This window comes from Leptonotus elevatus, chromosome 7 (assembly GCF_054856555.1).
Source record: "Leptonotus elevatus isolate MCC_2025b chromosome 7, RoL_Lele_1.0, whole genome shotgun sequence".
NCBI lineage: Eukaryota > Metazoa > Chordata > Actinopteri > Syngnathiformes > Syngnathidae > Leptonotus > Leptonotus elevatus.
Window position 1 is genome coordinate 15,313,125 of NC_141245.1, and position 18,743 is coordinate 15,331,867.

Sequence of the window (18,743 nt, forward strand, 5' to 3'; positions counted from 1 at the left end):
GTTCCCAGCTTGTTATTGTGCTCCAGCACGGGACGTTAGTCAGCTTTCATGTGCGAGCTACGGCTGTCGTCTCCCGTTTATTCCAAACTAGACCAAGAAGAGTGGCAGGGGTGTGGTTTTGAATTATGGCTTCGAGACGGATTTAGGGTTAGGGCCAAAAATGTTCTTCTTATAGGTTAAGCGTTGTTTTTCGAATAAGGATTTTGAGGCAGAGTTGGGCTTTCAATTTAGGGTTTCAAGTGAGGGTTAAGGTTTCAAAACAGTTGGTTTCAAGGCTGTTTTGTGGTTTCGCACAAGGATGAGGGTTTTAAGATTTCAGATAGGTTTGGGGTTTCAAATTTGGATTTAAGGCCAAGTTTAGAGTTTCAAGTTAGGGTTTCAAACATATCTCGAATTGTCATTACAGTTTTAAATAGATAGATAGACAAATAGAAGGGTATACCTGTGTTTTGTACATGAAAAAATCATTTTCTCTCCTGTTTGAGGTTTTTTTTTTCTCCCGACTTGTCAGCGTTTCAATCTTCTCCGTTCTCTCCAGTGACCTCCCCCCCCGGACCGCCGGTTGGCTGCACATGAAAGTAAATGGCTCTGAGGGAATTACTAGACTTGTGTCACAACTTGTTTGTGACACGCACAGAAATGTATCAATTAGATCCCATTCAGACACGCGCGCAGAGGTCAGCGTTGTGTCACGGCTGCTCAGACGGCTTGAAATTTCAAACGCGACGCTCAATGGGTTGGGGTCAGCCGAAGGACTGAGGACTGAAAGAACGACTAAATGGTTTTGTTGGAAACCAAGTTTAGGGTTTCTAATTAAGACTCATTCACTGCCATTGACGAGAATTCTTGTCAATTATATTCTTCGGCATGGATAGGTGGGGGAGGTTTTGACGCTGCGCCGCTGTAAATTTCAAGCTTGAAAACAACTTTACCTATGCTCAACCACCAGTAGATGGCAGCAATGTGCCGTTTTAGTAATGAGATCAGACCAGTTTCAGAGTCTAAACGGCTGCCTTTGTTCTATTGCTGATTATAAAAGAACAGAAAGAGGCAGAATCAAGCTTTTTAAACAAAGGGTTAATCAGAATCTTTTGTTTTGTTTGGTAAATTGGGTGCATATATAATCATTGAACACAATATACAGTATGTGGGTCTTGAGGAACTATTGTCAAGGTCAAGTGATGTTTTCAAATCAGAATTTCAAGCCTCGGATGGTTTCAAAACAGGTTTTTAATTTGGTTTTTCCAATTAAGGTTTTAGGACAAGATTAGGGCTTTAAATTATGTCTCCAATACTGGATGAGAGTTCCATGTAAGTGGTAGACCAGGGATAGGCAAGTTTGGTCCTAGAGAGCCGCAGTCCTGCATGTTTTCGGTGTCTCGTGCCTGCAAACCCAGGTGTTTCAAATCATCAGCTCATCATTACGTTCTGCAGGAGCTCAGCTGTGTTCGAGGAGGGAGACATCAAAAACATGCAGGACTGCAGCTCTCTAGGACCGAACTCCATGTGATAGACTCTTAGGGCATTGGTTCTCAACCGCAGTCTTTGAGTACCCCTATCCAGCCTGTTTTCCATGTCTCCCATAGCCAACACAGCTGAGGATCGTTATCAAGCTTCATGCAAAGCTTGATAATTATCTGATTGTTTGAAACACCTGTATTGGCTGTGGGAGACATGGGAAACAGGCTGGATAGGGGTACTCGAGGACCGCGGTTGAGAACCTCTGTGTTAGGGTGTTTTGCTCGGCAATTGTTTTTCTAATTGATATCTTCACAGTCTGGTTTTAAGCCAGGGTTAAGGTTTCAAATTTGGGTTTGAGACCAAGGTTTGGGATTTCAAGTAATGGTTTCAAATTGTGGTTAGGGTTTTAAGATATGGCTGGGGTTTCAAGATAGGGTTTGAAGCCAGGTTTAGGGTTTTCCTTTTCCAACTTAAGTTAAGTTAAAGTACCACTGATTGTCACTAGTTACGGGTTTCAGTTTTGAGTTTGGGTTCCTTCAAATTATTGCTTCAATTGTATTATTATTCATTGTTTTAAAATGTCAAAATTGGCATTCTCTGTGTTGGGAATGAAGTACATTCTCAAACAAAATCATTTTCAAAATCATTACAATCCACAAAGGAATGTGTTTTCTTCTTTGAATTTCCTCCATAAAACACCAATTGGTGCTCTCATTCGCCACAATGATCAATACCTGAGTGATCAATTCCTTTTGTCTCGTGTGAAGGCGAGAGTATGCAGGGCCACCCTGACGTGTTTCTGGAGGGCGAGCAGACGTCCGCAGTCCTTCAGTCGTCCTCTGAGGAAGGAGGTCGGCGGGCCAGCGTGACCAGCGTGGAGAGCCAAATGTCCATCGGCTCCATTGGCCATCACCTTGGTGATGCCATTGCCAATAGTGAGTAGGGTCGAGGGGCAATCAGAGAAGCTTGTCTTTTTGTCCGGTTATTCACATCTGCTTTGGTGTTTGAAGTTTCTAGTAGCTGGTGGGGCTCCAAGAGGTTGGACTATTCCCTCTACTGCCCCGACGTGTTGACTGCCTTCCCCACCGTGGCGCTGCCGCACCTGTTCCATGCCTCCTACTGGGAATCCACAGACGTGGCCGCCTTTGTACTTCGCCAGGTAGGCCAGTGACTATCTGAATGGATTCGCTTAGGAATCAAATGCACCAGTGGTCGAGATTGGGTTTAGGATTTCGAGGTTTCAGATTGGGGTTTAAATCTAGATTAGGGTTTCAACAATCAGGAGTACAAGGTAGGGTTTTTAATTAGGAATTGAAGCCAACATTAGGTTTTGTCAAATTAGGGTTTCCGGATAGGGTTCGGGTTTGACATCAGAGCTCGAGTTTCAAGACATGGTTAGTTTTCAAATGGAAGCTTCCAGATCAAGCCTGGTTTAGAGTTTCAGACAAGGGTTAGGGTTTCACGCCAGGGTTAGCATGAAGGTGATAAAATTAGGCTTTCATGGTTTCAAGTTTAAATTTCAAGCCTTGGTTAAGTTTTCAAAAAAAAATATCAAATTAGGTTTTTCCCATTTCCTTTATTCTTGCTATTAAATGATTGACTTAATTTCTTGTCCTGGATTGGCTGTCAACCAGTTCATAGTGTACCCCGCCTACTGCCCAAAGTCAGCTGGGATAGGTTCCAGCACCACCGCAACCCTAGTGAGGAATAAGCGGTTAAGAAAATGGACAGTTAATCTATTAATAGCTTCTTCCATGCCACAAATTGGAGCTGACGCCATGTTCCAGCACTTATAGTTGTTGGTGTGTGTCAGCCATCTTCATGAATTTATTCAACTTCCTTCCTGATCTGCGTTCATTCATCTGTGAGCACTTTTCACATCCATCAAGTGTGAAGGCTAATCGACAGCAACAACAGCATGAAAGCCGCCAAAAGCTTACAAATTTACCGCCGCCTATCGATCCATCACAGCCGACGTGCACAAAATCATTTGTCTGCTTTTATTTGCTTTCCTTGGGGCAAGTAATGTGCAAAAAGCTTGCTGCGTTTACAGGCTTTAACACGGAGGGACAGATTTAGATGATATACGAGAGAAGGTCCACTTTGACGAGAATTAAGTGTAAGAAAGTGAGCGGAACAAGGGAACAATCACAAGTAAACAAACGGCGGGGAATTCAGGACAAGGGCACTACATAATAAGACGTGGGAACAGACAGCACGACACAATGGGGAAATCACAGTGGGACAAAAAGGGGACACGGGGGAACAAACACAGCAAAATGACAAATAGAGGAATACAAAGGGGGGAACAAATATGTTGGCACAGGGGGAAAAAAATATAGAACAAAGGAAGGTAATAAAGAGGAGAATGCACAGGGACAAAAAGTGCAACAGCAGAGAGCAATCCGAGGGAACAAGTTGATTCCCAGTGGAACAAACAGAGTATCACAAGGGACACGGGAAAAGATAGGGAACACAAGGGAATACAAATGCGGGGACGCTCGGTACTAAAGAGGGATCGTTGATGGAAAAAACAGGGATCAACAGGTTAATAAAGAAGGGAGTAAAAAAAAGGAAAGACGACGCACAAAGGGCAACAGGTTTCTGTCTCTGAAAACATCAAGAACATTCTCTGAGGCGTCGAAGGAAAAAAAAGAAGCCATTATTGTTTTTCTGCAAACCGTGAGCGGAATAAGGAATCAGAGCGCCACACCAAGATGCTATCTGCACTATTAGCGCGCTAATTCAGCTGAATTCTAATACGGCTTGCATCAAAAGGCTCGGCGCACAACTCAAGGACCGCTCGTCAGATGAGCTAATTTGTGGATATCAAGCAGAATCATGTCTTTTTTATTTTCTTCTCCTATTTCCCGCTCACCCTCAAAGAAAGCGTCAAGTTTCAAGCCAGTCGCACTGTGTTTCAAGTAGAGAGCCGCAATTTTCACCAAGTATATTCAAATTGTCGCTATCATTTGTGAAAATGGCTTTGCTTATAAATAAAACGTCGCTTCAAGGTTGCTTCAACTGCAAAACTGTCAACCACCAGACCACGTTACTTGTTTAATGAGGGATTCGCTTGTTTTTTTGGGGGCGGGTGTGGGAAGTTGATAGGGGGGTGGTCTAAAAAAATAATAACAAATTAAAGCAAATCAGACTTTAAAAAACATTTTTAAAACATTTCAAGTGCGTCATTTTAATTCTGATCTAGTACACTCGTTAGTGTGGGAACGCCACAATAATTTGAAATGTGAAAGTTTGAAATATTTGAATAAACAAACTTTTGAGCCATCCTTTTTAACATCCTGCCAGAGGTGGTGCACCCCTTTCACCCCAAAAGACACCTTTAAAAAAAAAAGTCAAAACAAATCACTCCGAGGGATGGTTGCACCATATTTTTGCAATCTCTTGTTTAAAACATTTTAATTAAAAAAAACAAAAAAAATATTTTCCTTGACCTATTAAGCTACATCCCCCTTTAACATCCAAACAGATCACCCCCCAAAAAACGTGCACACTTAAATGTGCACACACCAGAAATGTGGCTTTTTAGCCCTTTCTAAAGTTTTAAATAGGAAGTCAACCCCCCAAAAATTTCTTGACAGTAAAATGTTCTATGCATCTCCACTAGTCTAAATACAGTATTCTGGTTAATATTGCCTTAGTAGAATATGAGTTCAGCAGTAAAATACAGCATTTTTTATCAATCTCAGAAGACGGCCATTTTGCATCTTGCCTTCGAGTGAAAATGACATCACAGTTGCTCAGGTCTCAGGTAACAACCAATCACAGTTCAGCTTCAGAAAACAGGTAAGCTGTGATTGGTTGTTGCCTGAGCACTGAGCAACTGTGATGTCATCTTCAGTCAACAGCAAGTGGCAAAATGGCCGCCCCCTGAGATGGATAAAAAAACGGCTGGATTTTGCTTCATAACTCATATTCCACAAATGTAATATAAATCAGAATGTCATGTTTAGTCTAGTGAGGTCACATAGAAGATATTATTGCCAAGAAATGTTTAAGATGGACTTCCCCTTAAGATTTCACACCTCACAGAGATGGCACACTCTAACCTTCAGTACAAGGGAACAGGGAGGGAACTATAATAGTAATAAAGGGTTACACAAGTATACAAACTACAAATACAAAGTAACAAATGATGTTCGTCTGTATATATTTGACCGTTTTTGTCATACAGTAAGACACTCCAGCCCACTTTTAATCCTTTGCACCCAAGTTTCGGAATCCCTTCTTTAAAAAATGCTGGCCTGAAGGATTTCTCAGTGTTTGCATTGTGTCACCTCTGATTATTGTTTCACAGCTCATGCGGTGTGACTTTATGAAGACGCAGGAAGCGGACAATCTGGACTCGGCCCCCTTCTCGCCGTCCAGCCCGCGAGAAAAGTGGCTGCGGCGGAGGACGCACGTCAAGTTGAGGGTACGCAACACTGTGATTGTGTTTGGGTTGCATAAACACGTTGTTTCCTTCCTTCTTCGTGTTGACATGTTGAATAGACTGCATACAGATTAGAAATGCACGCAACGTTGACGGCTATCGTCGCAGCTCTGCCGACCGATTCGGCACTTTGATCTTGACGTGTTCAAGCTGGGAGGCGCTCGCGATTGTTCGCCACTTCCGAGGTTCCGGGACGAGCATAATCAAGATAGCGATGCCCTTCACTCTCGGACCTCTCTTCTGTCTGCCCATTTCAAAAGGCAGGAATTTATTTAGCCGCGCTTTGTCCTCTTCACTCTTCTATAAATAGGATTGTGTCAGCGGAAAACCATGGCAACGCGGCTGCATAGTTCTCGTTGGAAGTCATACAAATGCAGTAGATGTAGTAAAAACTTTTGAGTTTTCTCGAGTTCAAACATGAGCATGAACAAATCTCTCAGGTGACAACAAATTCCTGTGGACATTCCCGAGAGAAGAGCACATACATGTGATCGGTTGATATTGTATTTGATGAAGCAGCATGGGGTTCAGGTTATTCAACCAAAAGGACATCTTTCCCCAGTGAACAATTGTGACCCAGAGGCAGCTTGATGTGTAGCGCGAGTGTGACAGCAGCTTTCCAGAAGACCTTGGCCTCATGCGTCTGGACAATTGTTCCCCAGCTCGAGTGTGAGGGTTTATAGTGGCACGTATCTGATTCAATTTGGCCGCTGCCATCTCATCCGCCGCAGAGCGACACCATTTTGAGACTTTCCTATTCCCGACTCCCCCTGCACTTGTTAAAAGGGTCCTCGTCACAGCTGGAGTCGCCCGTGTGCTTGTTGGTTCCTGCTCTCGCGCAGTCAGGGGTCAGACTCACCCACGTAAGCCTCCAACAGGAGTGGCGGACGCCGGCTGCCATGTTTGACTCGAGTGGACCTAATGAAGGAGAACAGCCGGGAATGTTGGACTTCCTGGTTCCGTGTCACATCCTTTAAATCAATTATTATTAGCTGTGACGGTGAAATGCGACCCAGTAATTCACAATTTTATGGCCCATTAAGGTTTAGGATTGTGAAATCTGGGGGAGTGGCTTTCAGTAAACCCAACTAAAAAAAAAAAAAAGGCTCAAGAAGACATGCTCAAAAAGAAGCAAAAAGTCTGCCACTTGGTTTCAAGCATCCATTTTAGAGTGATATGGGGCATTTTTAGGGGTCCTTTAAAGATGTTCAAATGTTAAACGGAGGCCAAATAAACCACAGTTTTGAGGGCCTTCCCATACTCAAAAGTGTACATTTGCAGGGGTGCAAGTCCAACATTTTCTCTAGTATAATATTATGTTCATGTTCCATGCAATATTAATCGGAAAATACATGAATTAAGCAGAAAAATCCGCTCGTTTTTCATTCATCTCAGGTGGCGGCCATTTTGCAACTTACTGTCAGCTAAAAATGACATCACAGTGCCTAAAAGGGCTCAGGTAATGACCGTCACCTGTTTTAGGTTTGGTCATGTGACGTTCGTTTTTTGTATTTGACTGATTGATTCATGAGTTAGACCCACGAAAAAAAGTCTCGTGAAGCAAAGCCCAAAAATGCATGGATGTCAGCCATTTTGGTTTGCATGGAATCAAATTTTTATTGAATGAATGAATTGAAATTTCTTACAAATTTGCCCTCTAGCCAATTTCCCTTTGGAACATGACATATCCTAGGCATGTCAATCATGGGTTGATTTGCAAAAAGTCTCAAGAGTTCGTGTCCAGAAAGACACAGGAAGTCTGCCATTTTGTTTAAGGCAGTCAGTTAACTAATTTGCTCCAAAAACGTATAAAAACGTTCTTTAAATGTTTTTTTTCCATGCTTGTTCATACAGAAGGCTTTGATGCAGACTCTGACCTGAAGAGGTCGCTTAAAGCAATGGTAGTTATTACAAAAAACGGCCAGCGGGTGGCAGCAGAGTATGAGATCAACCAGGGCCATGTTGTAACAAGCTCTTTTCTCCAGTGTTTGTGAATAATGATGAAACTTAGCTATATTCTAATGATAATTGCTGCAAAACGGAAACAGATACAAATTAATAAATAAAAATCCTGATGAAAGAACAGACTCTAATCTTTCTTTTGGTAGGTTCTATGTTTTTATAGCAATAGAACACAATATTTGGTGGGCCTTGCAAAATCTGTCAAAATCCAGTAAAACAGTCGGGAGCGTAGGGGGTTGCTTCAGTGAAAATGGTTTGGAGTGAATGAGTTAATAGGGTCAGTATGGACACTCAACCCCGTGCAAAGGTTTTGTCTGATTGCTACTAAATTTTACTCACATGTACTAGTTGGATATGTGACACCAAATTGTTAGCAATTTGAGCGTTCGCCCTTGCGTGTCAACGGAGCATGAAGTTTAATGGTTCACAATAAAATATGAAACTAACATTAACTCCGCTCATGATTTCTTTGGCTCCCAGATCCAGTTTCCCTTAGCAACAGGAAATTTGGTTTGCGTGTGTCTATCATGAGTGGCTATACAATAAAGGTGTCAAGAAGCCATACCTGAAAAGAATCAGGAAGTCTGCAATTTTGAGCAATTCAAAATTGACACAAGTTTGGGTTATTGGAAGTAAAGTTGCCATAAAAAAATGAAGACTCCTGACCTTACATTATCTTTTTAACACATGAACATCCTGATGCTATTATGTTCTCGTTAGAATGTCACCGCCAACCACCGGGTGAACGACGTCATCGCCACCGAGGACGGACCGCAGACGCTGGTAGGCCGCTTCATGTACGGCCCGCTGGACATGGTGACGCTAACCGGAGAAAAGGTAACGACGCAGCCTCTCACCGGGCCTCGTCCTGCCGCTGCCATTCGCTCACAAGTGCGCACCGTCGATAGGTGGACATACTTTTGATGACGCAGCCCCAGTCGGGACGCTGGGTGCACTTTGACACGGAGGTTACCAACAGCAACGGTCGGGTGACGTACACCATACCCAGCGGCAAGAAGCTCAGCCTCGGAGTCTATCCGGTTAAGATGGTGGTCAAGTAAGCATGGCTTTCGTTCATTTAATGAAGCTGTCTCCACAGCAACATGGCAATTTTTTTCTCGAGAATATACGATTGACAGGAAACTTCTAAAAATTGATGAAGTTAGCGTTGACAGAAGTGGGGGGGGGTTCCGTCAATGTAATCGTCAATCCGTCAATGACGGATGTCCCATTTTGATGACGATTGACGGAAACGTTGACGGACGCTCATTTTGCCGCGCAATCGACGAATGGCGGATTGACGGTTCGGCTTGAAATATTGACGGATTGACGATGACGGAAGGGGGTCCCGACTGTTGACGATTGCCGAATGACGGACACTCAAAATTGACGCGCCCACCTCTGATTTTAATTATGCAATTTAACCTTTCACCTACCGCTACATATAAAGTTTTGATGTACAAAGAGAATATTTTAAACAATTTTTTTTTGTGTTAACAGATAATCCATTTTCTTTCCCTTGTAAAAGATCTCATATTGGTATGGTGCGTTTCTTTTTAATTTAATTTTATTTGTCCATTTTTTTCACAGGTGTGAAGCAATGCTCTGTATTTTCATTATTTTTTATTTTGATAGCTATTTATGTTTTCTGTGTTTTTGACATTTTATGTATGTATGTATTTATTTGTTTGTTTATTTTCAATATTAGATTTTTTTTCTGTGGAGTGGCATTTTTCTGTATTTTTTATTCATTTGTCATTTATGTCTTTTGTTTGCTTTTTTTCCCTATATTGTTGGCATTAGGTAAACATTTAAAGATATATATATATATTATTTTCCATATTATTACCCTTTTTATGGGTATTTATTGTTACTTTCCCATTTGGGGTTTGGGGTGTGTATTTTCTTTTTCTTTTTTATAGAAGTTTTTTTTCGGTACAGTATTCTTTTTTTCCCCCCAGTATTTAAAACATTTTCTGGTTTGTTTTTTATCAGCATTTTTTGAAGAATTTTAGAAAAAAATACCCCACAAATCCATTTCAATGGTTCATGCAGATTTTTACATGTGGGGTCGCTCTATTTTTCCATCATTTGTCATTTTCTTTGTCATTTATTTATTTGTATTAATATTCCGGAGTACCATGCCACTTTACTATCAGTCCAAATGACCATTCTCCCGTACACTAGTAGACTAGTATACAAAAGAATATGAGAAAAGTCTGCAGCCATATTTTTCCTTCCCTCAAGGGGTGATCAAACGTCCGCCGAGGCCTACCTGACGGTGTTGCCCCACGGCATGGAGTGTGTGGTCTTCAGCATTGACGGCTCATTCGCCGCCAGCGTATCCATCATGGGCAGCGACCCCAAGGTCCGCCCCGGAGCCGTGGATGTCGTCAGGTTGGTCGCCTCATCCGCTCACCTGACTTTTCATTAGGTGACCCCTGCATCTTACTGAGACGTGTGTGTGTGTGTGTGTGTGTGTGTGTGTAGGCACTGGCAGGACCTGGGCTACCTGATCATCTACATCACGGGTCGTCCCGACATGCAGAAACAGCGCGTGGTGTCCTGGCTGTCGCAGCATAACTTTCCTCACGGCATGATCTTCTTCTCTGAAGGTCTGGTTCACGACCCGTTGCGACAGAAGACCATCTTCCTCAGGAACCTCATACATGAGGTACACATGACACTCAGACCCAAGACGGAACGAGAGCTACCAGTCCTGCATCGGTCTTGTGGCAAAGTTGCTCATGTCATATTGCTGATTTTCCTCTAGTGTCACATCAAGATCAATTCTGCGTATGGATCCATGAAGGACATCTCCGTTTACAACATGCTTGGTCTTGGGCCCCCTCAGATCCACATAGTAGGAAGGCCGTCAAAGAAGTACCAGAACCAGTGCCAGGTGGGATCGTTGATCAAATGCAATGCTGTTGATCACATTTACATTAAGGGTGCCAAAATGTGTGTGTTAATTTTGAGTTAATTTAAAGTTCCTTTAAGACCGCAATTTTTTTTTTAGCGTGCGATTAATGAAAAAAAGCCTGTACTGGGGTTAAGTTGTATTTCACAATTTAAAGAATGTGCAGAATTTCACAAGTTACATCATGTTAAATATTAGATAGCTCTTAATATGAAAAGAAAAATGCAGAACTGTCACCAGCGTCTTACAAATGAAATGATGCCATCTAGTGGCAGAAAAATGACCAACAATATCACAGTATCAATATCACATTCGTTTTTTACATATTTTTAATTTTAACTCAATGTTTTGAATTATTATGAAATTACTGTATCAATTACTAAAAAATGCAAACATATTTCTATTAATTTAACATTTTTTCCACTTTTATGTTAACAGGAGTATGAAAACTCTGAATTTTTTTTATTGTACATTTAGAACAGATTTCAAAAACAGATTAAATTTGCGATTAACCGTGAGTTAACTATTGAAGTCATGTGATTAATTACGATTACAAATTTTAATCGCCTGACACCCCTAATTTACCTACAATATTTTTGTTCTATTCCTTCTCTGTGTGCTTGATGTAGTTCTTGAGTGAGGGCTACGCGGCGCACCTCTCCACTCTGCAGTTTGGCCACCGAGCCCGACCCAAGAAGTCGTCCTCGGTCCGCATGGTCCTCAGAAAAGGCTCCTTCGGGCTCACCGCCAAACCGGACTTCCTGTGCAAGCGCACCCACCTGCGCAGGACCATGTCTGTCCAGCAGCCCGACCCGCCCTGCACGTCCAACCCCAAACCCGAGCGGGCCCAGAGCCAGCCGGAGTCGGACAAGGACCACGGCGGGGGAGGCGGGCCAGGCGTGTGGGGGCGGGGCGTGATGCATCGTGGGGACACCACTCCCTGACGCTGGGCCAGGAAACGGGATGGATTGCTGGAAGATGGCGGAAGAGTCGAGGCTGAGGTTAGATCTTAAAATGTACACCTGCGCAATATAATGAGATCCAAACTGGCCATTTTGAGGGCTTTCTCATATTGATTTTTTTTTTCTCAATTCAGCCCTCGATGGCTGTTTCCCTGAGCAGCATGTAATTTGGTGGGCATGTTTATCACAAGTAGATGAAACAAGCAATTAACTAGTACACTGTCGGGAAAAAAGGTGCTACATTTGTAGCTTTAAGGGTCCATTGGCTTATCATTGGAACAATACCCTCAAGGGTACCATTGTACTGAATACATATTCGGACCCTTTTTGGCAAATATGTACCTAAGAGTGTAGGTCGGGGATCGGCCACGTTGTAAAAGCACTGCCTCGACCACACCTAATCAATTTGAAGTTGTCATAACACAGTTCACCATTAGATGGCAGACATCACTTAGTAGCATTTTCATCCTTCCATCCATTCAGAACAGAGATTTTGTCAGCCATGATTAATTTTGGGGCAATTTTGAGTCACTCAAGTTAATGGAGAATAGATGTTACTGTTTCACATCTTAGTTACATGTTAACAACCTTCGACTACACATCCACCAAACTATGGGTAACCCATTGAAATGAGATGTTGCATCTTTAGGGGTTTATTCTATGTTAAGACAATATTTTCAATGCTATTTTTGACAGAACCAGTTAAGAATTGTATGACACATTGCATTCTGGGAACCAAAGAGCAGCCGAAAAATACACACCAACAACGGCATTTTCTTTCTTCGCAAGAACCGTTGACAGTTCATTTAAATTGCAGTTAGTTACCCAGCCTACTATTTTTTTTTATTCCTAGAAACGGCATTCTGTATAATTTCAGGCTCTTTCAAAAGGCATTCACATTGTCCTAGCAGTTGTTTGTACCATTACATATAAACAAAAAGGTACATATATGGTCCCTTTGCCAGTTTGGGCCATTTATGTACCTTTTCGAACCATAAACAATACTCATTTGTTCAATTATGAACCCTGCAGGGTACATCAAAAAAGTTAAAATGGACTCCTTCAGCACCCTTTTTTCCCCCTGACTCACTGTAATGCAAAATAAATACACCAGAACATCTGCCATTTTGCTTTAACCTTCGTCTTGTGTTAACTTTCTGTTACCATCTCTTATGTTAACGGGTCGGTTTCGACCCGTGTCTTAAATCAGCTGTAAAATACACTAAAAACAAGTAGATATCATCCAATTTATTTCTCATCTCTTGGTTGGCTTGTTAGGCTTCCTTATCCATGAAAATATTAGTTTTAATGTTTTTGGTGTGGGTTTCTGGGCCTTTTTTGTCAGTATACCCTTCGATTTCAATTAAAAAAAAAGGTAAAATAAACACCAAGAGAATCATATAAATGTATAAAAGGTTGTTGTGTTACCTGACTATTACTGGGGGCTATTAGAACACATCTCTTAAATTAATTTGTTTTATTTATTTATTTATTTAAATATTATTGACTATAGTAACATCTATGGTGTTATGGGTCGATTTCGACCCATATATATTTACTTCAAGAAAAATGCAAAAAAAGTATTTTTTCAGCAGTAGAACTTAAATATAAACACAAAATGAAAAGCAGATCTTTGTCGTGTTGAAGGTGTGGACGAAGTGCTAGGTGAGCTCTGCAGCTGTCTGACCAAGATGGCAGCATCTGGGGTTCGGGGCACCCGTTCCCTTCGCTCAATGTGTGGCTTGACAAGTGCATTTCCCAGCTCCTCAAGAAACATTCTTCGCTTGCTTTTTTTGGTTGAGTTCCACCCTTGGTGGATTTGGGTCCACAACACAAATGCATTACATGTAGACACATCAAGGATGTTGTAAAACACAACCATTGGCCACCTCCTGGTCATTCGCTGGCCAGTGTAGGTAGCAGTCAGCTTGTCCAGGTTGTCCACTCCTCCTTTGTTTTTGTTATAGTCGAGGATAATTGTGGGCTTTTTGTCACTTCCTGATGAGTTGCGTCCATCTCTCCCAGACATCCCTGATGGGGGCAAGCTTGTCAGATCTTGCTCTGCTATTTCGGTTGTCAAATCTGAGGACTCTTGATATCATTCGAAAGGTCTGAAGTGACATTGTTGCCCGGAAAATATTTCTGCCTGTCGATGCGTCCCAGAGACTATTAGTGGCCTCATTGCAGGATCTGTACACTCCAGCAAGAAGAAGAACACCAATGTAAGCATCCAGATATTCCTCATCAATGTCTTTCCACATGTCGTCATGGACTTTTTTCCCTTCAAGGTTTGTCATAGCCATGATGACTCTTTTTAGTGACAATGGCATGAATAGCTCGAAACATGTCTTGATGTCACTGACTCTTGTCACAGCAAACCTTGTGATTCTAGGGGTCATTTTTATGACATTTGCAGCAGCTGCCCTGCCATGTACATCATGAGGTACTGAGCTCCAAAAGATCTTACCATTTTTGGACATGAATCTTTCAGTGGGACGAGCTTCATCATCAGTGACCTCCTCATCAGACTCATCAGATATGTCTGTGTCTTCTGGATGATACTCCACATTGTCTTCCTCATCAGAAACCTGCTCATCCACATCGCTATGCTGCTCTGTGTCCTCTTCATCATTTTCATCAAAAAGATTATCCAGAACTTGGGTCGCTGTAAATGTTCTTCTCATGTTTGTATGCTGCAAATTGGAGATGTGCACTGCAAGTCAAATGACCCTTCAAATGAATGAATTGACCTTACATGTCAGGACATGCCCATCTCTGTTTGTTTTGTTTTTGTGAAGGTGTACTGGAAAACACGGCAAAATGCAAATCCCCTACAGCTCACAGGATTGGGAGAGGAGCTGGCTGTCAGTGTGTTGGCTGAATCCAATTTTGGCTCTAATTATTGCTTTATAATCTTATTTTTATTACTGGGTCGAAACCGACCCTAACAACACAAATGTAATCATTTCAACCAGAGCATTTTAGAATTTAGTGAAAACATTTTTTTTTGTTTTATTTTGTTGAAATAGAGGTTCCTGACAAAGTCAAAAAGCCTTGATGCAATAAACAAATTTATATGGTTCTTTTATGCATGTTAAACCTAAAAACGGGTCGCTGCCGATCCTAACACAAGACGAAGGTTTTAAAGCGGGCATTTTAGGGTCATGTTGGACATTTCCAAGTATCTTTAAAAATTAACCATTTCTTGAAAATGGGGTTCAAGAGCTACAAAAATGGAACCACAAAAGACTAGCGAGACGGACAATACTAAATTGAGAAGCTTTAGTCGTGTGTGGGTGGGTGGGGCACGATAGCAAACTTTCATTACTCGTCATAAAAAAGGAAAATAATAATAAACTCCACAAGGTCAAATCTTGACTCGCTATTTACTTAGCAGCATGAAATTGGATTCCTTTATTTAAATTGTATCCATGTTCAAGTGTCCTTCAAAAACAAACCTCCAAGAGATTGTTTTGCCTGTGAAAGAGAATTCCTGGGGAAAATGCGGTCAGTTTGTGTGATAGAGCCAACTACGTCAAATTGAAAAAAGTCCTGTAGCAACCTGAGCGAGAAATGCTATTATTAGCAGCGGCGGCTCCGGAGGCCGCCGGAATGCAAATGCGCTCATGATTATGTAAGAGCGGATCCACTTGTTTCCAGATCCGGGGACGACGACTGCGACGGCGGCGACGCAATCACGGGCGATGGTGGCGAGAGCCTGCGGGAGCAAATAGCGCTGACGCGGCCATGCACATTAATCACAACTTTGCCGCCGATGTGACAGACTTCATTAACTCTGGCTCATATTCGCAGCGTGGTGTCATATCCCCACCTCCCTTTTTCTGCGGATGAAGCCTCACTTTTGTCTTGACTTTTGTCTTTTTGCCTCAACTCGAGAGGCAATTAGCGCCGGTGAGGTGTCAATCATAAACTTGGCCAACATGCCCGTTCGGACCGAGCGCTTTTTTGGCCCACACTTCTGCTGAACGTTAGGCTCTGCCCCCAAAAAGTTGCACTACCAAAGTCGAATGCAGTCGTTGATGATTCAGATTTACTGGACCAGCAGGTCGTGTTGGTATTTCTTCATTTCAAGGCAGCATAGCGCACAAGTGGCCAGCGCATTTTGCCTCACTGTTCTGGGGTTCGTGGTTTGAGTCTCGGTTTGGGGCTTCCTTTGCTTGCGTACGTTTTCTTCGTCCCATATTCCTAAAACGTGCATCTTAGGTCCAGTGAAGATTAAACTGCCCATTTGATGGTTGTTTGTCTATATGTGCGGCGCACTAATGAGTACAAGCACAACAGAACATGGATGGAGGAATTATTTATTTATTTTTTTTTATTTTTTATTTTTTTTATGAGTGCCTGGATGTAGCAATATGAGATGATTAGCTTAGATTATGTAGAACCATGTTAATATTGTTTTTCTCTTCTTTCTTTTTTTTTTAAAGAGTTAGTATTGTTTTGTTTTTTTTCTCTGGGTACTCTGGCTTCCTCCCACATTCCAAAAACATGCATATTGCATACGTTCACTGAAGACTCTAAATTGTTCTTTGGTGTGCATGTGAATGCTTGTTTCTATATGATTTTGACGATCATCCGCCGCTCGTCCAAAGTTAATTGCTTCTATGCAGCTTATTCTTATAATAAGCCGCGTAGAAATAGATGGATATTCATTTCAAGTCATTAATTACAGAAAAAGCAAAGACTATGCTTATGAGCAAATGATCATCTTCATGCAAAGCCTGTTGCGGCACGCACATACTGTACGTGAGAGCTAACGTTAGCATAGCACGCAAGCAAGGCTGCTTTGCCTCGGTAGTGGCTGAAAGAAAAGAAACGTGTTCAGTTGTGTGTTTTGATAGTTCAGAGAACACATTACTTAATAGCCTTGTTTTTAGCATTAGCACCCCCCCAAGACAAAGTAATTTTTGCAAGTGAAAAAATTCAAATCCATTTGAAATGTAACTGATTTGGATTGTTGTGGCAATGCTGAGAGAAGAGATGAGTTGAAGAAAAAGCTCTAAACCTGTCAAATAGAATGCCTACAAATTTAACCAATATCTTTTTTTTTTGCTAAAAAAAAATATTTCTATAATTTCCTATGAATGAAATATTTTTGCAAACCCAACAACATGTAATGGAATGGATATGGTTTCAATATTATTACTAAATTTCAGACGTTGAGACGGATTTGACTTTCATCTTCAATGGAAGATCAAAACACATCCAATCCGGTTGCTTCGATGTCATCCTTATGCTGCTCATATCCACTAGAGGGCGTATTTGACCCTGAAAGGGATTGTTGTTTTAAAACCCAAATACATAACTGACTGTAACAGAAACCATATTCCAAATAAGATATCCTGAGGGTTTTGCCCTGCTCAAAAACTCACAAAATCTTGCAGCAGTATTTATCATGGCGGAAATTTTCATTTAGAAGCGGTTTGTGTGACCTATAGATTTTTATTTTTATTTTATTCAGCCCCCAATAACTGTTTGCCTTCGGCTATTGAAATTTGGACATTTGGATTTAAGGAGAAGACCCACAAAATAGTCTCAAAAACTAATGCATGTCACTCCTTAGATGTTCCTCCGTAATCGATACATATATATATATATATATATATATATATATATATATATATATATATATATATATACAATATATATTGATGTTGCTGCACTTACATTGTTTGCCCTCTTATTATTGTTTTCCTTATTGCACGTAGAAAAAAAGTGTAGCAATTGTTTTTTTTTCTATTACAAGGGGTGTCAGCTTTACACTGGTAACTATTAACCTGTGCACATAAAACTACTTTATTTTTATTTTTTTGCAATTTCTGCTGCATTTCTCCTTGTTATTGTCATAGTTTATACACGTGTGGAGTCAGTCGATCCGATTGAGTCTGCCTGTGATCACGTGTGACCCACTGTGCAAACCTATTTTTCTATGAGCAAATATTGTAAAAAGAAACAAATTATTTTCATCGTCTTTTGGGGACTTGGAACAGGTCTCAACTTGTTGTGTTTTTTTTTTTTTTTTGCCTTAAGTCGTATGTTTTCTTTATTTTTCATTTTGACCTGAGTATTTACGATGCTGTGTGTCTTTTCTAGTTGATGTGATTGTGTGCTTGCGTGCGTGCGTGAGAGAGAGAGAGAGTTGGTTTCCGGTCTTTTTATAGTATTGAAGGAGGTTTGTGATGTGGTTCATGTGAATTTGAAAAAAAACGGAGAAAAAGATGACATGATGCAACAATCTGTATCTCCGTTGCCCTCCTGTACATGCTGTCAGTGTTAGTAATTAGCTCTTTAATTAGCGAGCGCGTGAGACTCCCTAGAGTCTAATTGCATCAATTAGTGTTGCGTGTACAATAATGTATAAAAGATTGTAATTGAGTGTACAAAATGTTGCGAGAAGCAATTGAAAAACCAAAAGATGGCAAAATATAACAACAGTCGTAACATTAAATGGTGCGTTAAATTTGCTAGTGTCCAGTTTACTGCCAGTGTTATACTGTTTTGGTGAAAAAATTCAAATGTGCACTTGAAAGTTTGAATGCTTTCATTAACGCTGAAACAAAAAAAAAAGTGGAATTTGTTAACAGTATCAGTTTGAAGACATTGTTATGCTCGCGGGACACTTTATTAGGTACACTTGCATATCTAATGATATCGTTTTAAAAGCAGCCTTTACAAAGATAACAGTCCAATTTTATTTCTGTGTTAAGCTAGGCTACACATTGCGCAATGTATTTATTTTTGTGCTTGTCCATTCGCTACAATGTGCAAGTGTACCTAATGTTGTGGCCGTTAAATGTACACCGTGCTGTATTATGCAATGTTAAGTTGCCCCACCCCCACAATTTCTATGTCCCGAAATTTACTGATTGTTTTGTACAGAACATTTGGTGTGATGGTGAACGTCACTGTGTATTTGCTGGACTTGTTTCATGATTATTGCAGAAATAAATGGGGAAAAAAAAGA

General features: G+C 41.1%; 1 protein-coding gene across 5 annotated transcripts in view; it reads left to right on the plus strand.

Moving 5' to 3' along the window:
• Positions 1-18,743, plus strand: part of pitpnm3 (PITPNM family member 3) — a 70,104-nt gene extending 51,361 nt beyond the window's left edge. For all 5 annotated transcript variants that reach the window (XM_086080513.1, XM_086080512.1, XM_086080514.1 and 2 more), the window contains 10 exons: positions 2,229-2,396; positions 2,472-2,620; positions 5,780-5,896; positions 8,597-8,713; positions 8,785-8,933; positions 10,124-10,273; positions 10,367-10,550; positions 10,650-10,778; positions 11,426-11,797; positions 15,419-18,743. In XM_086080513.1, the coding sequence (XP_085936639.1) occupies positions 2,229-2,396; positions 2,472-2,620; positions 5,780-5,896; positions 8,597-8,713; positions 8,785-8,933; positions 10,124-10,273; positions 10,367-10,550; positions 10,650-10,778; positions 11,426-11,740 (1,478 nt within the window). In that variant the 3' untranslated portion in view covers positions 11,741-11,797; positions 15,419-18,743. The remainder of the gene's footprint in view (positions 1-2,228; positions 2,397-2,471; positions 2,621-5,779; positions 5,897-8,596; positions 8,714-8,784; positions 8,934-10,123; positions 10,274-10,366; positions 10,551-10,649; positions 10,779-11,425; positions 11,798-15,418) is intronic.